This window comes from Dendropsophus ebraccatus, chromosome 5, assembly GCF_027789765.1.
Source record: "Dendropsophus ebraccatus isolate aDenEbr1 chromosome 5, aDenEbr1.pat, whole genome shotgun sequence".
In the NCBI taxonomy this organism is placed as follows: Eukaryota; Metazoa; Chordata; class Amphibia; order Anura; family Hylidae; genus Dendropsophus; species Dendropsophus ebraccatus.
In genome coordinates this window covers 138,238,130-138,258,324 of record NC_091458.1, presented here as the reverse complement: position 1 = coordinate 138,258,324, position 20,195 = coordinate 138,238,130, and the positions used below count along the sequence as shown (strand labels likewise).

The following is a 20,195-nucleotide window of genomic DNA, read 5'->3' as shown; positions in this document are numbered from 1 at the left end:
CAGGAAGTAATGTATTCTCTAGTCTGACACAGTGTCTCTGCTGCCACCTCTGTCCATGACAGCAGCAAATCCCCATAGGAAACCTCTCCTGCTCTGGACAGGTCCTACTTTTTGTGGAACGGATCACCGACCTAAATGGTTTTTGAAATGCTTGTCTGGATGACCACACTGAAACGAATGGGTCCCTTTTCTGCCTTTAAATCAGATACTGATTTATGGACAGAAAAAAAATGATGTGTGGATGAGGCTTTACAGTGTTTTTAGTTTTGACGCACATATATATCACAAAATGTGTATACATACAAATGGACTCTGCAGTATGGCATACAGCAGCATTCATTCTTACCATACATAACATCATTTTTTCCTTTTCAAGTGTATGAAATATACAGTCGTGTTTAAAAGTTTTACATACCATGGCAGAATCTTTGCTTTCTTGTTCTTTTTTTTAGAGAATTTAAATGATAACACAAAAACTTTTTGGGTAAAGCCATTTATTGTCAAACTACTGTGTCTTCTCTTTTTAAATCATAATGACAACCAAAAATATCCAAATGACCCTGATCAAAAGTTTACATACCCCGGTTTTTACTACTGTGTATTGCTCTAACATCAAGACAGCTTGAAGTCTTTTGTGGTAGTTGTGGATGAAGCTCTTTATTTTCTCAGATGGTAAAGCTGCCAATTCTTCTTGGCAAAAAGCCTCCAGTTCCTTTAAATTCCTAGGCTGTCTGCGCGCTTGAGATCTCCCCATTGTGGCTCAGTGATTTTGAGGTCAGGAGACTGAGATGGCCACTCCAGAACCTTCACTTTGTTCTACTATAGCCAATGACAGATCGACTTGGCCTTGTGTTTTGGATAGTTGTCATGCTGGAACGTCCATGTACGTCCCATGTGCAGCCTCCAGCCTGATGAGTGCAAATTTGCCTCCAGTATTTGTTGATAACGTGCTGTATTAATCTTTACTTCAAATATGACCAAGTTTCCTGTGCCTTTGTAGCTCACATCCCCAAAACATCAGCCATCCACCTCCATGCCTTGCAGGAATGGTGTTCCTTTTATCATTGGCCTAGTTGACACCTTGCCAAATGTAACCTTTATGGTTGCGGTCAAAAAGTAAAATTTTGGTCTCATCACTTTTGAGGTTTGTCTCTGTGCTGTTTGGCGTATTGTAGGCTAGGTACTTGCGCAGTAATGGCTTTCTTCTGGAGACCTGACCATGCAGCTCATTGCTCTTCAAGTGCCTTCTTATTGTGCATTGAAAGTCCTGTATTTAGGCTGATGTTATTTGTGAGTTTTTCTCTGCATCCTGAACAATTGTCCTGGCAGTTGTGGCCGATATTTTGTTGGTCTACCTAAGTGTGTTTTGGTTTTTAAGAGCCCATGATTTTCCATTTGTTAATCAGAGTTTGAACACTGCTGACTGGCATTATCTATTCCTTGGATATCAGGACAAAGTGAAGGTTCTGGAGTGGCCATTTCAGTCTCCTGACCTCAATATCATTGAGCCACTCTGGGGAGATCCCAAGCACACAGGTCATGCAGGACAGCCCAGGAATTTACAGGCACTGGAGGCCTTTTGCTAAGAAGAACGGGCAGCTTTATCATCTGAGAAAATAAAGAGCCTCATCCACAACTACCAAAAGACTTCAAGCTGTCATTGATGTTAGAGGGGGTATTAAAGGAGAAGTCCAGCTTATAAAGTGCATTTTTCCCTGCACTTACTACTGCATCAAGGCTTCACCTCCTGGATAAAATGGTGATGTCACGACCCGACTGCCAGAGCTGTGCGGACTGTGGCTGCTGGAGAGGATGATGGCAGGGGGACACTGAGGGACACAGGGCACTGGAGCACTGAGCATCCCTCTGCCATCATCCTCTCCAGCAGCCACAGCCCACACAGCTCTGGGAGTCGAGTCATGACATCACCATTTTATCGGGGAAGTGACATCACCATGTTATCCAGGAAGTGACATCACCATTTTATCCAGGAAGTGAAGCCTTGATGCAGTAGTAAGTGCAGGGAAAAAAACACTTTAAGCACTTCCCGTAATAAGTGTATATCGGGGATTTGTATAACTTTTGGGGGGCAATACAATACTTCAATAAAAATTTTTGCCGGACTTCTCCTTTAAGAACTGGGGTATATGAACTTATGATCAGGGTTGTTTGGATGTTTTTGGTTGTCATAATGATTTAAAAATAGAAAACACAGTAGTTTGACAATAAAGGACTTCACCAATTAGTGGGAAAAAAGTTTTTGTGTTATCATTCATATTCTCTGAAAAAAGGTCAAGAAAGTGAAAATTCTACAGGGGTATGTAAACTTTTGAGCTCAAGTGTATTTTAAAAAGAACAGGAAAATGCAATGTGAACTGTAAAAGCTTTATTCTGAGGTTATAACATTCCACTATTTTATACAAAAATATATATGCTGAATACAGCTGCTTAGCTGCCATAATTGTATTAAACAATAAACAATGGAACAATATAAGGCTGGGGCTATATGGGGACTCCCGGTGGTGCGACTTTAAATTGCCATGTAGCCCAGCCTAAAGGGTACTCTATAAGGCCACGACCACACAACGGCTTTTTTTGGCCGTTTCACTTTTTTTTGGGACGGCCTCATTAGCGATATGCTATTGAATAATCTTTTGACTTATTACTAGAAGACACAAGCTTTGGCTGGGTTCACACTACGTTTTTGCAACTGATGGAAAAAACGGAGGCATGTGTGTGCATCTCTTTTGATCCGTTTTTTTCCATCCGTTTTTCGTAGAAAAAAAAAACTGATGAAAAAAACCTAGTGTGCACCCAGCCTTAGAAGTCTTTTTGTGTCATCCGTACATTCATTATTATTATTATTATTTGTGGCTGCTATTGTGGTCTCGTTATTGGTTTATATGAATACATGTCAGTTATCTCTCTGGGGTATAAACTGTTCTATCCATAAAACTCCCCTGCAGACACAGAATATTCAAAACCTGGAAGCAGTAAAGCGAGTTTTACCGGGTGGGGTGAGAATATAGTCTGTTAGAGTGAATGTTGATACGTGCATCATTATACAGTTAAAAAAAAATGTTTGTTTAGAGCAGGGGTAGAGAACCTCGGCTCTCCAGCTGTTGCAAAACTACAACTCCTATCATGCCTGGACAGCCAAAGCTAAAGCTTTGGCTGTCCAGGCATGATAGGAGTTGTAGTTTTGCAACAGCTGGAGAGCCTAGGTTCCCTACCCCTGGTTTAGTGTCTATGTAAATATAAGGATTCCTTACAAAAAAAAAAGTTACACACAGCACATGAGAGGTTAACACTTTGTAATATGCAATGTGCCTCCGCAAGTAGTTACAAGGAAGGAGCCTTACTAGTATTCATTCTAAGTGCGTCAGACGAATTTAATCTTTTGGTGTGACTCGCTGATCTAATGTCTATGAGGCTATGCTCACATGACGTTTTTTCTGTCTGTTTTAGTTTTTTCTCAAAATGACGTCCGACATTTCCCGTTTTGGGCGCCCATTACTATACTGACGGCTGTACATTATTCTAGTTCAGGCCCTTTTGGGTGCGATTCTTTTTTGAAGAATTTAGTAGTATTGACGTTCAGTAGTAAAAGACGGTGAAAAAAGAATTTTAAAGGAACAACTAAAAATAACATTTGTTGTTTGCAAAAATAAATCTGTGAATAATTGTCATGAACATTAATTTGATAAATTCGCAAATGATAAATTTTGCACAGAACACAGATTATTCAAATTTTACGGTGAATATTCAAAACAGGCAGATCAACAAAAAGTCACATCTAAAAAATATTCGCCTGTCAAATACTGGTTCATAAATAGAACTTAGACCAAAAATGGGTGAAAACTCCAATTATTCACCTAAAAATAACCCCGATAAATGTCCCCCTATGTGTATTGGGTGGCCGTCATTTTATTATTGACTTCAATGCATTCCATTGGCTTCAATTATTCAGTAATAACGGACGTTATTTATAAAAAATAAATGAAAAAAGACGCCTTTACTCCCCGCCTCCTCCTCAGCAGATGGAGGGGGAAGATGAATCAAGCATGATGGATTCCGATTGGCTGAATTTTTTTTTAGATACCTCACTCGTTCCGAGCAGTGTATGTTAACAAATGCTAAAAAATTTACAAATGTTTACAAACCGTATTCAGATATATGGAACAGAAATCAAAAATTTTTACATTTGTCACATACGAACATACTTTTAAATGATAATTGCATTATATAATTTTATATTTTAAAACAAGTGTTGGGCATTTTCTTACTGCATATTAGGTGACTTCTACACACTGATTTTTAAAAACAATAAGACCATCACAAGTACACAGCATTCTACCTTTTGTGTATACTGGTGATGAACCCCCAAAACATAAGGTTAGGACAACATAGCAATTTCTGGTCACCCCACCAAAACTGCTGTCGGGATAACATGGCACCGTGACTTGTGTCAGTGGATGTTGCGACCCACAAAACAAAAGGACACAATGGTTTTTGGTTGCACAATGGGAAATCACTATGTAGCTTTGGCCTTAAAGGGAACCTGTCACCTGAGAACAGAGAGAAGAGCCCGCCAGACCCCCCGGTGGAGCCCCGGATACTTACCTCATCCTGAAAGTCCTGGTCCAGAAGCGATTTCTCTGCGGAGGGGCCAGCTTCTGGAGCAGCAGTATGAGGTAAGTGTCCGGGGCTCCACCGGGGGTCGGGCTCTTCCCTCTTTGCTCAGGTGACAGGTTCCCTTTAAGAATTAGTGAATTTATTAACCTGTCCGTTATATATTTTTTTTTTACTGTGATTTCAGAAACTTCAGGCCAGGGCTGCACTGAAATTTTTTTGTAGTGTTACTGATTGATTTTAATGGCAGTTAACAATTGCATTCAACTCAGTATAAGGCTATGTTCACACAACGTACATTTCATATTAATCACGTCCGTTGTTGCTGATTTTCAACAATTGCCATGATTAATGTGACACTTACTTTGTGCTGCCCTCTATGGAATTCCGGCCGGAGTTTATATACATAGGGGGAGATGTATGAAAGAGTGTAAATATATGCCTGGTATAAACTGCCCACAGCAACCAATCACAGCTCACCTTTCATTTTACCCGAGCTGAAAGCTGAGCCGTGATTGGTTGCTGTGTGTAGTTTACACCAGGTGTATATTTACACCCTTTCATAAATCTCCCTCATAGTATACACTCCGGCCGGGATAGCTAGCGGTGCTGCAAAAAAACTGACATGTCACTTTTCTGTGGCTGATATTCATTTATTTCAGTTCATACAATGGAGTGTGCCGCTCCGCCACATGCTCCGTTGTGTGCAGCAGGGAATTCAGATGCAGGCACACACTGATGCGCCCGCATCCGAATTCAGCAGCTGCAAAAATCATCTTCTGTTACATTGTTTGTTCCGTGACCCGGCCCGGTCAGGGAATGGCCAGTGTCTTACGCCATGTGCCCATGGCCTAAGGGTGGTATTTGATGGGCAGACTGCTCTCTGATGTTAGGGCCGATGAACTGGATCCTTCATACACCCATTTACTTCTTTCATTCATCACCCAAACATCCCCTATTACACAGGGTGATGTGCGGCCAATCAACAAAGATTTTTTTAAAGGGTATTCCACTCAAACATAACTTTTGATATGTTGCTGACCATGATGAGACTAACAATTCATTCCATACTTGTTATTATCTATTCAGTCTCTTTCTCCCAGTTCAGAGCTGCTGCTTTCTGCTGAAGACACAAATCTGTCTGTGAGCTTTTCTCTCTGTCTCCTCCTCCTCCCCCCTTCCTTCTGAGACGGCTGATGTAAGTCCCTGATTGGCTTTATCTGCAACATTGAAGTTTCTTTGTAATGTACCCTCTGTTAATCTGAGAACAAGTTGCTGATGAACTGTGATTAATCCTCCCAGCATTACAAAGAAGTAGATAAAGATGGTGCAGATAAAGCCTGCCAATGACTTATTTACATCAGCTGTCTCACAAGGGAGGGGGGAGGAGGGGGAGATAAAGAGAAAAGCTGACACACATCTTTTTGTGTTTTCAGCAGAAAGCAGCAGCTGTGAACTGGGGGAAAAAATTTAAAAAAAGTAGTCAGGATGCTAAAAAAATTCATACACACCTGCGCCGATCCCTGGCAGCTGACATTCCGACAGCTCCCAGTCCACATTCTAATGGAGCCGCGTCACAAAGGGGAAAGGAGATTGTCACACTGGGGGCAATGGGCCCCCCCCCAGTGCTTCATGTCAGGCTGGTGCCCAGGAATAGACCAGCGCCGTGTTCGGGAACCGGGCTACGGTTTAAAAAACGAATGTGGCACCAAGCATCCCCACACCAGTGCCAGTCTATTCATGTAAAAACTTAAAGAGATTTTTCCTTTCAAATTAGATCCTATGGAATGGACCTCGGGTAATGTTCAGAAGTGGATCCTATGGACAGAGCACCAGTATCGACTGCCACAAGTAGGTCGCAGCTTCCAAGACTTAACAGGAAGAGACTTATGTGCGCTGAGTGAAGATGGCTTTAGAGATAGGTCCCCATTGTGTGGAGACGTCTTATATGCTCATTTGGATATTTGGAAGTCAGGTAACATTCCCTAAGTGACCAATAAAAGTAAAATGTAATATTAGAACCCTGTGCAAGCAAACTGTGTTCCTAAATCTGTTGCCTCTCTTTGCAGCAGCCTGGATGAAGGAGAAGACGGGACCTGGGGAAGTGAGATATTGTGGTAAGGAAGGAAAGCTCCATTGCTATACTTGTCTTCTGCCCAGACTCCCACAACTCCTTACACCCCTTAATAATATAAATGTAAATTTTTTTTAGTCTTACTCCTAATGTGGTGTCCTACCATGGGTTTTACAGTTATATACACCCTTTGCAAAAGTCTACTTATTGTGCTTGTGTGGTGATGAAAGTAGTACTAAAGTTCGCCACTAGATGTTGCTGTATTGTAAATGTGCATTTAAAAGCTGCACTGCTGAAGGATGTAAAGGGTTATTGTTTCTTTATGTGTCACCTGAATCTGTTTTTCTTCTCTCCTATCAACTCTCTTCTTATTTCTTCTGTTCCACTCTTCACCCACTCACAGCGCATGTTAGTTATGCTAGGAAAGTAAGTCACATGGGTGGAGGAGGTGCAAAGGTCTTTTGTGTTGGGCATTTTGGAGGAAGGACACTAGCTAGATAGCTCTCCACAGTGGTCCTATCTGGGTCCTGGCCCTCTGTCCCCTACTCAAGTCAGTCTTAGCCAGAAGGACGCAAAACAGTACACCTCTAACAACTTTCTTACTAGTAACACTACACAGCACTATGTACTGTTAAAGCCCTCTTAGGAGAGGACAAGCCAGAGACAACCTCAACCTACACCGTGGACTAGGAGAAGTAACAAAGCACAACAGTATCCACAACTGAGCCAAAGAGCTAGGAACTGATCCAGATAGAGCAAAGTTGCGATAAGCCTAGGTACTCTAACTCACAGCGCAGTTGTCAGCAGGGAACACTCAGCATTCTGCTTATCCCAGGTAACAAGGTCTGGGGCCTGTGTCCCCTCTAAGAAGGTTCAGCCAAGTCTAGTGGGATAAGGTGGCGTGAACTCTAATTCAAAGATCAATACACGGACACAGGTGTTCTTCTTCTAAGTATTCTACCTCATCCTCCAACATCCTGGCAGAGCACAGAACTACCTGAGTTGAGACTCTCACGGCATCCTCCTCTCTGCTACTCTGCTTCTTCGTATCACTCAGCACACTACCCAGTCGGCACAACTATATCCTATACTGCATTTTCTACTGTGTATTGTCAAGTATTTGTCTGGAACTATTGTAAAGTGTATAACCTGGTGCTTTATCAAGAGAGACATAATCTTGCAACCTACTGCAACCAAGCACTTTCTAGTAAAATCCAAGCTTATTTAAGGTAAAGAGACTCTGTGATTTTTCGCTTTCCACCGACACAGCACACACTGCAACCATGGGAAACTTCCCCTTTCGGTGGGTGGCAGATCCGATAGTCGGGGAGGGTCACTATACCACTCTGGCCATATGTGATCACTCTAACCTAAGGGACCCCGTAGGAACCTGGCAGGAGACTGACCACAGTGGGAAAAGGTGCAACGGCCTTGTAAACTAAAAGCAGACGTGCCATCACACCTGTGTGCCTCCCTGGCACTGGCGTCACAAAGTAACACTCCAAGGTCCGGCTGTATCTCAGCTAACCACCTCCGGCGTGGAGTCACACATCACCATCTGACAAGTGACCGGCCGCTCCTCCGATATAACATCACCCTGCGGGCACACCACAAAGCCCATTTTTTAAATCTGACCTGTCTAAGTATATGCAGTTATAGCTCCCTGATGCTTTAAAGGGGAACTATCAGCAGGTTAGATAAAGCTAACCTGCTGATAGCCCCCTTAAGGATGAAGCTATGTCTGTTATCTCTATCCTTAGCACTGTTCCCGTGCGGTTAGTTGTACCCCGTAAGCTGTTAGGAGCACTGGGGGCATGGCTGTACAGGGTCGGCCAAGGCCGGCCAGATCCGGCCTTACCGCACACAGGATTACATTAAAACTGCACAGGATTGCTTTAAACTTTAAATAGACTTTTCTATAAGAAACTTTTTGAATTCTTTGACATTGTTTTATGTTGTTTTTTTCTATCCAGCAGGAAATGGGGTTGTTGGAGAGTGCTGGGCAGATGCCGAGGTCGACTCCTCAAGTTCTGGGCAGCCAATTCATTTATGGCAATTCCTAAAAGAGCTTTTGCTGAAGCCGCACAGTTATGGACGTTCCATTCGTTGGCTGAATAAAGAAAAAGGTGAGAAATCTTATATTTTATCATAAAAGCATTATAACAAATATAATTCAATATAATATAATATAAATATACTCAATGAACTTCAGATGCCATGCATGGGAATGTAATAATGAAAGATTTCTTACTTTTGCTCATTCTGATTAACTGCTAAATACATATAGATTACAGTCTGATTACTGATATAATATGTCTCCATGATGTCATATAATCTTTTCCTTTAAAGGGGTAGTGCGGCGGTAAAAAATTATTCACAGAATAACACACATTACAAAGTCATACAACTTTGTAATGTATCTTATGTCTGTGAATCGCCCCCTTCCCCGTGTCCCACCACCCCCACCCGTGTACCCGGAAGTGTAGTGCATTATACATTACCTGATCCGTGTCGCGCCCGTCCGCCATCTTGTGCCAAACGTCATCTTCGGCCGGCCGGCCTGAACACCTCCGATCTTCCCGTGTGCCGGCCGCGTCATCAGCTGCTCAGCCGCGATTGGCTGAGCATAACTGTACAGTTTTCTAGAATTTTATTTACAGGGGTACTATGGAAAAATAAATTCTTTCAGATCAATTGGTTTTAGAAAGTTCTAAAGATTTGTAAATAGTTTCTATTTTTAAATCTCCAGTCTTCCAGTACTTATCAGCTGCTGTATGTGCTGCAGGAAGTGGTGTATTCTCTCCAGTCTTACACAGTGCTTTTTGCTGCCACCTCTGTCTATGTCAGGAACTGTCCAAAACAGGAGAGGTTTTCTAAGGGGATTTGCTGCTGCTCTGGACAGTTCCTGACATGGACAGAGGTGGCAGCAGAGAGCACTGTGTCAGACTGGAGAGAATACACCCCTTCCTTAAGGACATACAGCAGCTGATAAGTACTGGAATACTGGACATTTTTAAATAGAAGTAAATTACAAATCTGTGTAACTTTCTGATTTGAAAGAAGGAAAAGTTTTGGCAGATTTCATGCAGTAAATACCTTTGTATTCTCTTCCCATTGTTACAATTAACTCCTGGCTTTAGTTAATAAAAAAAAACATAGCAAGAAACCACTTTGTCTGAACTTTGATATGCAATATTGTTTATCTGCATATCAGTATATATATATATATATATATATATATATATATATATATATATATATATATATACACACACATTTGTACGGATAGATTCCACCACAATCTGATTCTAATAGCACACAGCATAAGTCACCAAATCCTTAGCCGGCTGACTGTAGGTGTGCTCATTGAAGCATATTTGGCAGACACTTGTGCACACAAGGAAGCATTGTAGTTGCACAGTTTTTACATGTTGTGAATGACCTTTAAAAACTTGACAGCAAATTTTAAATGTATTTAAGAACGTTATTATGCAAAACTACAGAGCCCCTATTCATAAGATTTCTTCCCCTTACTGCAACATCTATTCAATGGCCTCTAACATTCTAATATTCAAAAAAAAGTGCCCCCAAAGTGTTCCCATAATATCACAATGGATCAGGATCCTTACATATTAATGGGGTTGTCCAGCCAAAATCTTTTTCTTTCAAATCAACTGGTGTCAGAAAGTTATATAAATTTGTCATTTACTTCTATTAATAAATCTCAAGTCTTCCAGTACTTATCAGCTGCTGCATGTCATGCAGGAAATGTTTTTCTTTTCAGTCTAACACAGTGCTCTCTGCTGACATCTCTGGCCGAGACAGGAACTGTCCAGAGCAGGAAAGGTTTTCTATGGGGATTTATAGAAAACCGTGACAGACTTCCTGTCTGGTCAGAGATGTCAGTAGAGAGCACTGTGTCAGACTGAAAATAAAACACTTCCTGCATGACATATAGTAGCTGATAAGTATGGGAAGACTTGAGATTTTTTAATAGAAGTAAATAACAAATCTATATAACTTTCTGATATCAGTTGATTTGAAAGAAAAAGATTTTCGCTGGACAACCCCTTTAAACACAACTGCTGTGTCCTTATTGTTTTATTCTCTGGGCAACAGCATTGGCACCTGCAGATTCCCGCCTATGCCCACCAATTTGACGTAATACCTATATATGTCAGCCATAGTTTCTCAAGTCATCACAAGCACAGTGTATGGCTAGGTTCACATTATGTCCTTCTTTCATAATAACGGCTGTCATTGCGCAAATCAGGTCCGCCATTTTTACATAGTGTGAACCTAACCTATAAGTGCAAAGGACATTACCCCTATAATTGCCCGACACAGCAACCTCATAACAGTAACAGCATTCCGGTGCCCTTCAAGGCAATTTTATTGATTTCCTCTTCTTAGGGTCCTATTACACAGGCCAATGACGGCCTGATCAATATTGGTGCTCGTTCTGGGCCTATTACACAGCCCGATAATTGTTTAGCAAGTGCTGCACGGACATCGCTAGTGATGTCCACGCAGCCCTTGCCCAAACAGTTTCACCTGTTCATGTTCACTGTATTCTCTGCTTCCTCCCCGATCCCGCCCGCTGCAGCTTCAAAGCGGCCTGTCAGCCCAGATAGGCCGATCTGAAGCTGCAGCCACGAGACTGAGGAGGACAGGTAATTAAACTGTTTGTTCAATTGTCAGCTATCGGCTGCGCATCACTATTACATGTAGCAATGCGATGTCGGTGGCCGATGATTTTTAGGTCTGAACCTAAAAAAACAAACAGCTGATCATCGTTCCATCAGCTGATCGTTGTCTCTATTACGCGGAGCGATAATCGGGCGAATCAGTCCAATCTGGCCGATTATTTCTCCGTGCAATAGGGCCCTTAGGATAGGTTGGATCAGTGGGAGGCCAATGCTGAAGACCCCCCTGCCAAACAGCTGTTTAAAGGGGCTGCACCCACTTGGATAAGCACAGTGGCCTCTTTATCATACACTTAGGGGGAGATTTATCAAACTGGTGTAAAGTAGAATTATCTTAGTTGCCCCTAGCAACCAATCAGATTCCACTTTTTCACAGATTTTGTGAAAAATTAAAGGTGGAATCTGATTGGTTGCTAGGGGCAACTAAGACAATTCTACTCTACACCATGTTTGATAAATCTCCTCCTTAGTAGAAGCAGCAAAGTATTGCAGACTTGTTTTATTCACTTGGATTGCACAGGGCTGCAGTACAGCTTTGCTGTTTCTGTTGTTCTCCATAGACTTTTAGGAAGACAGTAGCACATGTGCGTCACAAAGGTTGTCAGCTGTTCAGAAAGTCAGTCCTCTGCCAAAGACCTCTGGCAGCGCTTATCACCCGTGAATCAAAGGATTAAGCATAGTTAAATCTAAATAGATGGAATGAAACCTCAGGCTGTGTTCACACATTGACCCACATTTACAAAAACTAAGTGCAAACTTAGACCAGACAATCTATAAACGTGTCGGGGTTATCAAGCTGTTGGATATATCTGTCACAAAGACTGTCTAGTTTTTTGGTGCAAAGTTTACACCATCTTTTACTTGGCCGCCAGAATTTTCAGCCAGATTCAGGTGCATTTTTTGTAGTAAAATAGACCCCGCCCCATTTTTCATAAACCCCGCCCCTTTTTAAAGTGTGGTGGGAAAGTGTCTAAAATGTATAATAAATGTGGAAAAAAGTCCAGTGTGACACTTTTCCAGCCAAAATTCTGGTGGAGACACATTAGTAAACCTAAGCCATTGTGTTTTTGTGTTTTCTCACAATTTTGCTACAAATTGTAGAAAACAGCAGGAAAATTACAGCAAAAAAGTGTGCACAAGGAATTAAAGCAGTTTATAATGGTCAATCCCTTATTGACCAATGGTCATTGATACTAGGGATGGTCTGAACCGAGTTTGGTTCGGGTTCGTACGAACCCGAACTCTCTGTAATGATTCCCGCTGTCTGCCCGCTCCGTGCAGCGGGCGGATCCAGCGGGAGGGCCGCCTGGAAAACTGGGATACAGCCATAGCCATAGGCTGTATCCCAGTTTTCCAGGCGGTCCTCCTGCTGTATCCACCCTCTCCACGGAGCGGGCAGACAGCGGGAATCTAATGCCGAGCGTTCGGGTTCATACGAACCCGAACCTCAGAGGGTTCGGACCATCCCTAATTGATACATGTATGTCCAGGACACACTTAGGCCTCATGCGTGGACCATAAAGCCGGGTGAACACTTTTCGGAGCTTCCAGCATCATAGTGATACATGATGCTGTGAGGACAGTGATTCCACCACGCAGCTTCACAGTCCACAGTCTTTTCGTTTATGCTGTTCACCAACAATAGTGTTATATTTATTATTTATAGTTTGGGCAATTCTGCATGTTACAGATATGTTTATTTTTTCTTTTTACATACTTTTATGTCTACTGTCACTGGCACACTTAAAGGGGTTGTCCGGCGATAAAAAATTATTCACAGAATAACACACATTACAAAGTTATACAACTTTGTAATGTATGTTATGTATGTGAATGGCCCCCTTCCCCGTGTTTCCCCCCACCCACGCTAGACCCGGAAGTGTGGTGCATTATACTCACCGCATCTCGTGTCGTCCACGGTCTCCGATCCTCAGTGGCCGCGTCATCAGCCGTTCAGCCGCGATTGGCTGAGCACAGTTATGCTCAGCCAATCGCGGCTGAGCTTCGGATGACGCTGCAGAGGGCGGCCGGCACTCGGGAGGATCCGCCGGCCTCCCGAAGAAGACGTCACTGCTGAGGATCGGAGACCGTGGTCGGCGCGTGACAGGTAATGTATAGCGCACCACACTTCCGGGTACACGGGTGGGGGTGGTGGGACACGGGGAAGGGGGCCGTTCACAGACATAACATACATTACAAAGTTGTATAACTTTGTAATGTGTGTTATTCTGTGAATAATTTTTTATCGCCGGACAACCCCTTTAAAGCGAATGTACCACCAGTACATCGCTTTGGTTTTTTACATTAATAGACTGCTGCCAGCGCGGGGATGCCAGTGCCGTGGGTTGTTCTTTTGAACCGTCGCCCGGTTCCCACGCACTGCGCCTATCTGTTACCGAGCACCAGCTGGGCATGAAGCTTTAAACGCTGCGATTGCTATAGATGGAAAAGTGCAGCGCCCCTCCAGGCCGCCAACGTATTTGTTCATTCTAACAACTCAGGGCATTGGCAGCTGGATTATATATAGCTCTATGGCTAACTCAAAGCGGTTAAAGGGATATTCCCATCTGAACTAACATTGTTAAACTTGTAGGACTCGCCAAGTTATATATTTTTGCAATTACATTCATTGCCTGATATGGCTGCGCTTTCTCTCTCATTAAGCTTATTGTTTAAGTTACCGACCACCACTCTGCTCTAAAAGCAGTGGTCTGGCTGGAATATATATATATATAGCTAATAATTATATATATATATATATATATATATATATATACACACACACACACACTGTATTAATACTGTACATATACAATGCAAATCAGGAGGAAAAGAATACTGTACATAGATATTAGCCAGACCACTGCTTTTAGAGCAGAGTGGTGGTTGGTATGCTAAATAACTATATACATGTATATATTCCTAGCCAGACGACTGCTTTTAGAGCAGAGTGGTGGTTAGTAACCTTAACAATGAGAGAGAGAGCAGCCATATCAGGAGAAGGCAAGTCTGCTAAATGGTCGTATTTACAAAAAATTTTATTTCAGCTTTCCGACTCCAGACGTTGTGCCTCTCTGACATTGTCTGCATCAGCTATAGGTTGAATATATTCCAGTAATGACCCCAGCAGCTTCTCCTGAGCTTATCATGGACCCTACACAAACGTGTCCTGGAGGGAGGGATAAGAGTGGCCTCCCCTCCATCTATTCCACTAATTCATAATAATCCATAGAATGAACCAGGAGTGGATTAAAAACACAGAAAGGATCTGTTCATACAATGTTGTAATTGAGTGGATGGCCACCATAGAACAGTAAATAACGGCCATTATTTCAATATAACATCCGTTGTTTTAAAATAACAGCAAATATTTGCCATTAAATGGCGGCCATCCACTCAATTTCAACATTGTGTGAACAGATCCTTTCTGTGTTTTTAATCCACTCCTGGTTTTGGTTGCAATATGAGGACCACAATATTGGCTGAAATATACGTAGTGTGAACCCAGCCCTGTAACGTATAGATCTTACGTATTAGAGGGTCCATAAAGCCCTGGCACCATAGACCGGCCTTTTCATGCAGCCCAATTCACATTGTCAATCTATTATTTTCTCAGGTATCTTTAAAATTGAAGATTCTGCACAAGTGGCACGCCTTTGGGGAATCAGAAAGAACCGACCCGCAATGAACTACGATAAACTGAGTCGTTCTATCCGACAGTACTACAAAAAAGGCATCATCCGCAAGCCTGATGTATCGCAACGCCTTGTCTATCAGTTTGTGCAACCTCTATAAAGTCGGCGCAGTTAAAGAGTTAATAGAAGACAAACAAAAAAAAAAAAGAGCAGGTGCACTCCGGTAGAGACTCTTTCTTACAGATCATGTTTGTGACACATAGCCATAGATTCTGCTCTTTGCCAAAGTGATCAAGCCCTGGTGCACATCACACACATGCTGTTTGCAAAAAGTCATGCTTCAAGAGACATTAGCCGACACTGGAAAGTCTAAGCTGCGCAGTCACTCAGTCTTCTTCACTACCTGCTTAGAGGGACTCACTGATGTGAGACCTGCTGGACTCAATGACCTTACGGGACAATGGGAGGTGGGGAGAAAGCAGGACAGAGTGACCAAAAAGCATTGCAGACATATATAAAAAAAAAAACCTACAGATTAGAGCAAAGCTTAATGTGAATGAATGTTTGTCAGTCTTTAAAACTCTATGAAGTAATACGTTTTATAACATTTATTTATTGAAGTAATAATATAACCCAGAAAGCGAGAATATGGTTGTATGGCTAAAATCGATGAATTCATTGGTAGGTATGGACAGCAGATTTAGAAAGTAAGGGGATGTTCACACTGAGGGATAGGCAGGGAATTTCAAGCTGAATCCGCACTTACCGTATTTTCCGGCGTATAAGACGACTTTTTAACCCCGAAAAATCTTCTCTGAAGTTGGGGGTCATCTTAAACACCAGGTATGGTCGCCGCATACGGTCTGTTCCCGGCAGCCGAGCATCTCCCTTCATGTTTCCAGCACAGGCAGTGTGATGCAGAGACACTGCCTGTGCCGGAGGTCCCTGAAGCTCTCCCGGCAGCCAAGCGTCTCATCCCAGAAGCCTCTGTCATTCTTCCAAAGCTCTCCCGGCAGCCAAGCGTCTCATCCCAGAAGCCTCTGTCATTCTTCGAAAGCTCTCCCGGCAGCCGAGCGTCTCCGAGCTTCTCCGATGAGACGCTCCGCTGGCGGGATAGCTTCGGGGACCTTCAGTGCAGACAGTGTGCGTGATGCCTGCGCCAGAAACATGACGGGAGATACGCAGCTGCCGGGAACGGGTGACAGGTGTTGTTTTTTTTTTTCTTCAACTTTAGTTAACCCCTGCCTGACCGCAGCAGGGCTTCAGCTAGTAAACCCTGCTGCGGTCAGGCAGGGGTTAACATTTTCCAGCATATGAGACAAACCACTGAAAATCTTCTTAGAAGTAAAATATGTACAGAGCAATGTCCCATTGTGTCCAATGAGATTTCTGCTCTGTTGTTCTCCAAAGAATGGAGAAATTCCATAGAAGTCACTAGGGCTTTGAATTTCCGATTTCCGCTCCTATTCCGCCAGAGTTGAAGAAGAGTAAATTTAAGAAGAAAACTTTCCTCACCTATTCCTCAGTGTGAACATACCCTAATGGTGCATAATGTGATTTCTTAATAAATTTTTACTTTATGTAATGTAGATTATAACACTGCCGTAAAAATCGCTTCAAGTAGGAAAAAAATAACATGTCCTGAATATTTCACCTAATTCCTGTATATAGAATATCTAATGCTTTAGTCATTTCCCATTTTATAGTATCTCTTAATAAACTGAAAGGTGCCAAGATATGGTCTATACAATATCTCATGTGCTATACCAATAAATTATATATATAACTGGTAATTGTAGACATTGTTAGGACCTGGGGTCTATGTTACTATTAAGGAAATGATATTCAGATCTTTAAATGGTCCCCGTCATTTCAGGTTTAGTTGGATAGAATAGGGAATACATGTAATTCTTTTTAATGTACATTGTTTAACAAACTGTCTTAAAGGGGTATTCCATTAACTAAACTATTATTAGGTGATGGGAAATACATTGCATTAGCAAAGTTGTTTTCATTTGAAGTTTAGCCCCTCTGTCTTGCTGTCGTGTTGACAGCGGTGGCCTAGGATCCAGACCACCACTATCAGCTATGAGAACGGTGGCCGGGCTGTGACAGGACTGGTGGTCGGTAGTTGGTAAGTATATTTCCCGGAGTACAATATCCCTTATAAACACCCGCCTCCCACACAAAATGTAACTTTTATTATAAATTAAATTTAAATGAATAGATCTATAGGTTAAAATGATACTTAACATGAAATTGCTATCGCATGTAGTAATAACTGATATGGGTATAACATTCCTCCTATATAGCCTGGTACCTTTTGGTAATTTGCTTGTGGAGTGGATTATGCACAGTCTCAAGCCTCCTACTGTAATAAAGAGTCAATGAGGAGTTGTGGCTCAACATTTGTGCTGCACTCTCGCTGCCTCATCACTGCTCCCTCCTCCCTCTCTTTATGATTATGTTTTGCTGCCCGGCCTCCTGCTCGATTAGCTGTCAGCCAGTATTTGCCAACAGAGGACTGATCTGCAATCAGATATTGTTAAACCTGCTCACTAGGGGACTGCCAGCTACAGCACACTGTCAGCAACTCAGGTAGGGCCCAGGTGCTGACAGATTCCCTTTATTCCCATTACTTGTCCTTATTTTTACATTGTGGGAACATAGCCTTATGGTGCAAAACAATTTTCTCCTTTGGTCCTCTTTTCGGCTGTCTGCCTTGCATCTACTTTTCCTTTTTTCCTGCCTGTGTGAGATATCCTCTAGCGTTTGTATCTCTAGCCATTAGGGTATGTGCATACTACGAAATACACATGGAGACTTCAAGCAGATGTCACTCATGTATTTCCTGCTTGAAGTTCTGGCCATCCCCTAGACTCAATGATATTTGCCGGTGAATTCAGCTGTCTGCCCAAACAATTGTTATGTCAATTCTTTGGGCAAACGTCGGAATTCGGTGGTGAGTATAATTGAGTCTATGGGATGGCCAGAACTTCAAGCGGAGGCTGTGGAGTGGAATCTGCTTAAAGCCTCTACGTGTATTCCGTTGTGTGCACATACCCTAAGTGGGGAATTTATCAAAAGAAGATTTTAGCTCATTTTACACCTGGGTGCAGACATAAATTGTAATATATCTTGGGCAAAGCCTCTGTTAGGAACCGGACAGCAGGACAAGACAAACAGTGAGCCCTAAGCTCAGCCCCGCCCACTGTCCTCTACCTATTTGCCACAATCCGCCCTAAAATGGCGGCGAGCAACTGGGCGGCAGTCCCTGCGCTGGCTAGGTGGGACACAAGGACAAGACAGACAGACAAAACACAATAACGAATGGTCAACAGTCCGGGTCACAACAAACGGGCAGCAAAAGTACAAAATCACAATCCGAAGGCAAAGTCAATATACAGGCAGTATGGTCAGGGGCAGGCAGCAAACAAGAATGGTCAGAAAGGCAAAGCAGGGTCAGAATCAACAGAGCAAGAATAGAAACACAGAACCAGGCAGAGACAAGCTCAATATCCGGCAAAGATATCCCAGACTGAGGTAGTTATATAGGAGGCCAGGGTTCTGGTCCAGAATGTAATTGGACCATCCCCCTGATCTCCAAGCACAGACACCTGAGAACAAGACAGATCCACTGGCAGGATGACCTGTCAGTCACAGCAGAACCCAAACACAGATTAACCATGACATGGCCAGACAGAATTCAGCAGGTGAAGTCGGGTGTGTCTCCCAACAAAGGTGAGCATATAAACCAGTGTTCACACACTACAAAACAAAACACAGAAACAGAATGCAAGAAAATCAGCACCTTCTCGGCCGCACAGCATGAGCAGAGGGACACATGACGCTCCGCAAAGATACCATCCTGACAGTACCCCCCCTTTTATGAGGGGCCTCAGGACCCTCACCAGACGAACCAGACCTGGGAGGAAACGGACCTCTTACAATACATGTCTCAACATCGCTAGAGATCTCATCGTCCGTCTCCCATTCATCAGAATCAGACTCCAAGTGATGGACAACTGGTCTCCTGACAGATCTCCCATAACCGCTCAAATCGGTACCAGACACAGAGCCAATTTCAGCATTACATGAAGACACAGATATGGCACAATCACCAGGATATACAGAGCCAATTTCCACCTTACACAAATCAGCAGACTTGGTATCCTCGGCGGGACACACACTAACTACACCCACCTGGGCGCCCAGATGACCCTCCTGGTAGTCACCTGGACGCTGATGATCTGGCCTTGCAGGACGCTTGGTACAAAAGCTGATGAAGTGTCCACTTTCACCGCAATAAAAACATAGTCCGTTCAGTCTTCTGTGTTCTTTTCGGGCCAGGGATCTTTTAATTTTGCCCAGTGCTGAAGGTTCCTCTATGGTGACCAGAGGACGAGACATAGAAGGCAAAGGTTTAGAGGGGACAGAAGGAACATCAATGACACAGGGGTGGTCATGGCTTAGTCTTAGCGTGCGATCAATTGTAATTGCCAGGGAAATGGCCTCTTCAAGGGAGCTAGGGGTGGGGTGACTAACCCAAGCTTCTTTGAATGTCAAAGATGTGTTCAGGTCCCCTGAACACTTGTCAGGCTCCTTGAGCGTGACCACTGGGGTGGCAGGAGTGGTAGCTGGTAGCTGCTGGGCCAATAGCTGGACCTGCTTGGTCAGCTCAGAAACGAGGGTAGCAAGACCCTCAAAGCGGGCAGATAACTCCTGTGCTGAGTCCATTACTGGCCACAGGTAAGGAGTTAAAAAAAATATTGTATGGCCGGATATTCTGTTAGGAACCGGACAGCAGGACAAGACAAACAGTGAGCCCTAAGCTCAGCCCCGCCCACTGTCCTCTACCTATTTGCCACAATCCGCCCTAAAATGGCGGCGAGCAACTGGGCGGCAGTCCCTGCGCTGGCTAGGTGGGACACAAGGACAAGACAGACAGACAAAACACAATAACGAATGGTCAACAGTCCGGGTCACAACAAACGGGCAGCAAAAGTACAAAATCACAATCCGAAGGCAAAGTCAATATACAGGCAGTATGGTCAGGGGCAGGCAGCAAACAAGAATGGTCAGAAAGGCAAAGCAGGGTCAGAATCAACAGAGCAAGAATAGAAACACAGAACCAGGCAGAGACAAGCT

General features: G+C 43.2%; 1 protein-coding gene across 3 annotated transcripts in view; it reads left to right on the top strand.

The window, feature by feature from the left end:
• The window catches only part of SPDEF (SAM pointed domain containing ETS transcription factor), a 30,722-nt gene extending 14,366 nt beyond the window's left edge, over positions 1–16,356 (top strand). For 2 of the 3 annotated variants that reach the window (XM_069972568.1, XM_069972569.1), the window contains exons 3-6: positions 6,410–6,607; positions 6,702–6,749; positions 8,680–8,832; positions 15,029–16,355. In XM_069972568.1, the coding sequence (XP_069828669.1) occupies positions 6,410–6,607; positions 6,702–6,749; positions 8,680–8,832; positions 15,029–15,207 (578 nt within the window). In that variant the 3' untranslated portion in view covers positions 15,208–16,355. Of the gene's footprint in view, positions 1–6,409; positions 6,608–6,701; positions 6,750–8,679; positions 8,833–15,028 lie in introns of all 3 variants that reach the window. The other variant, XM_069972570.1, reaches the window with a different exon arrangement.
• Positions 16,357–20,195: the final 3,839 nt, after the last annotated feature.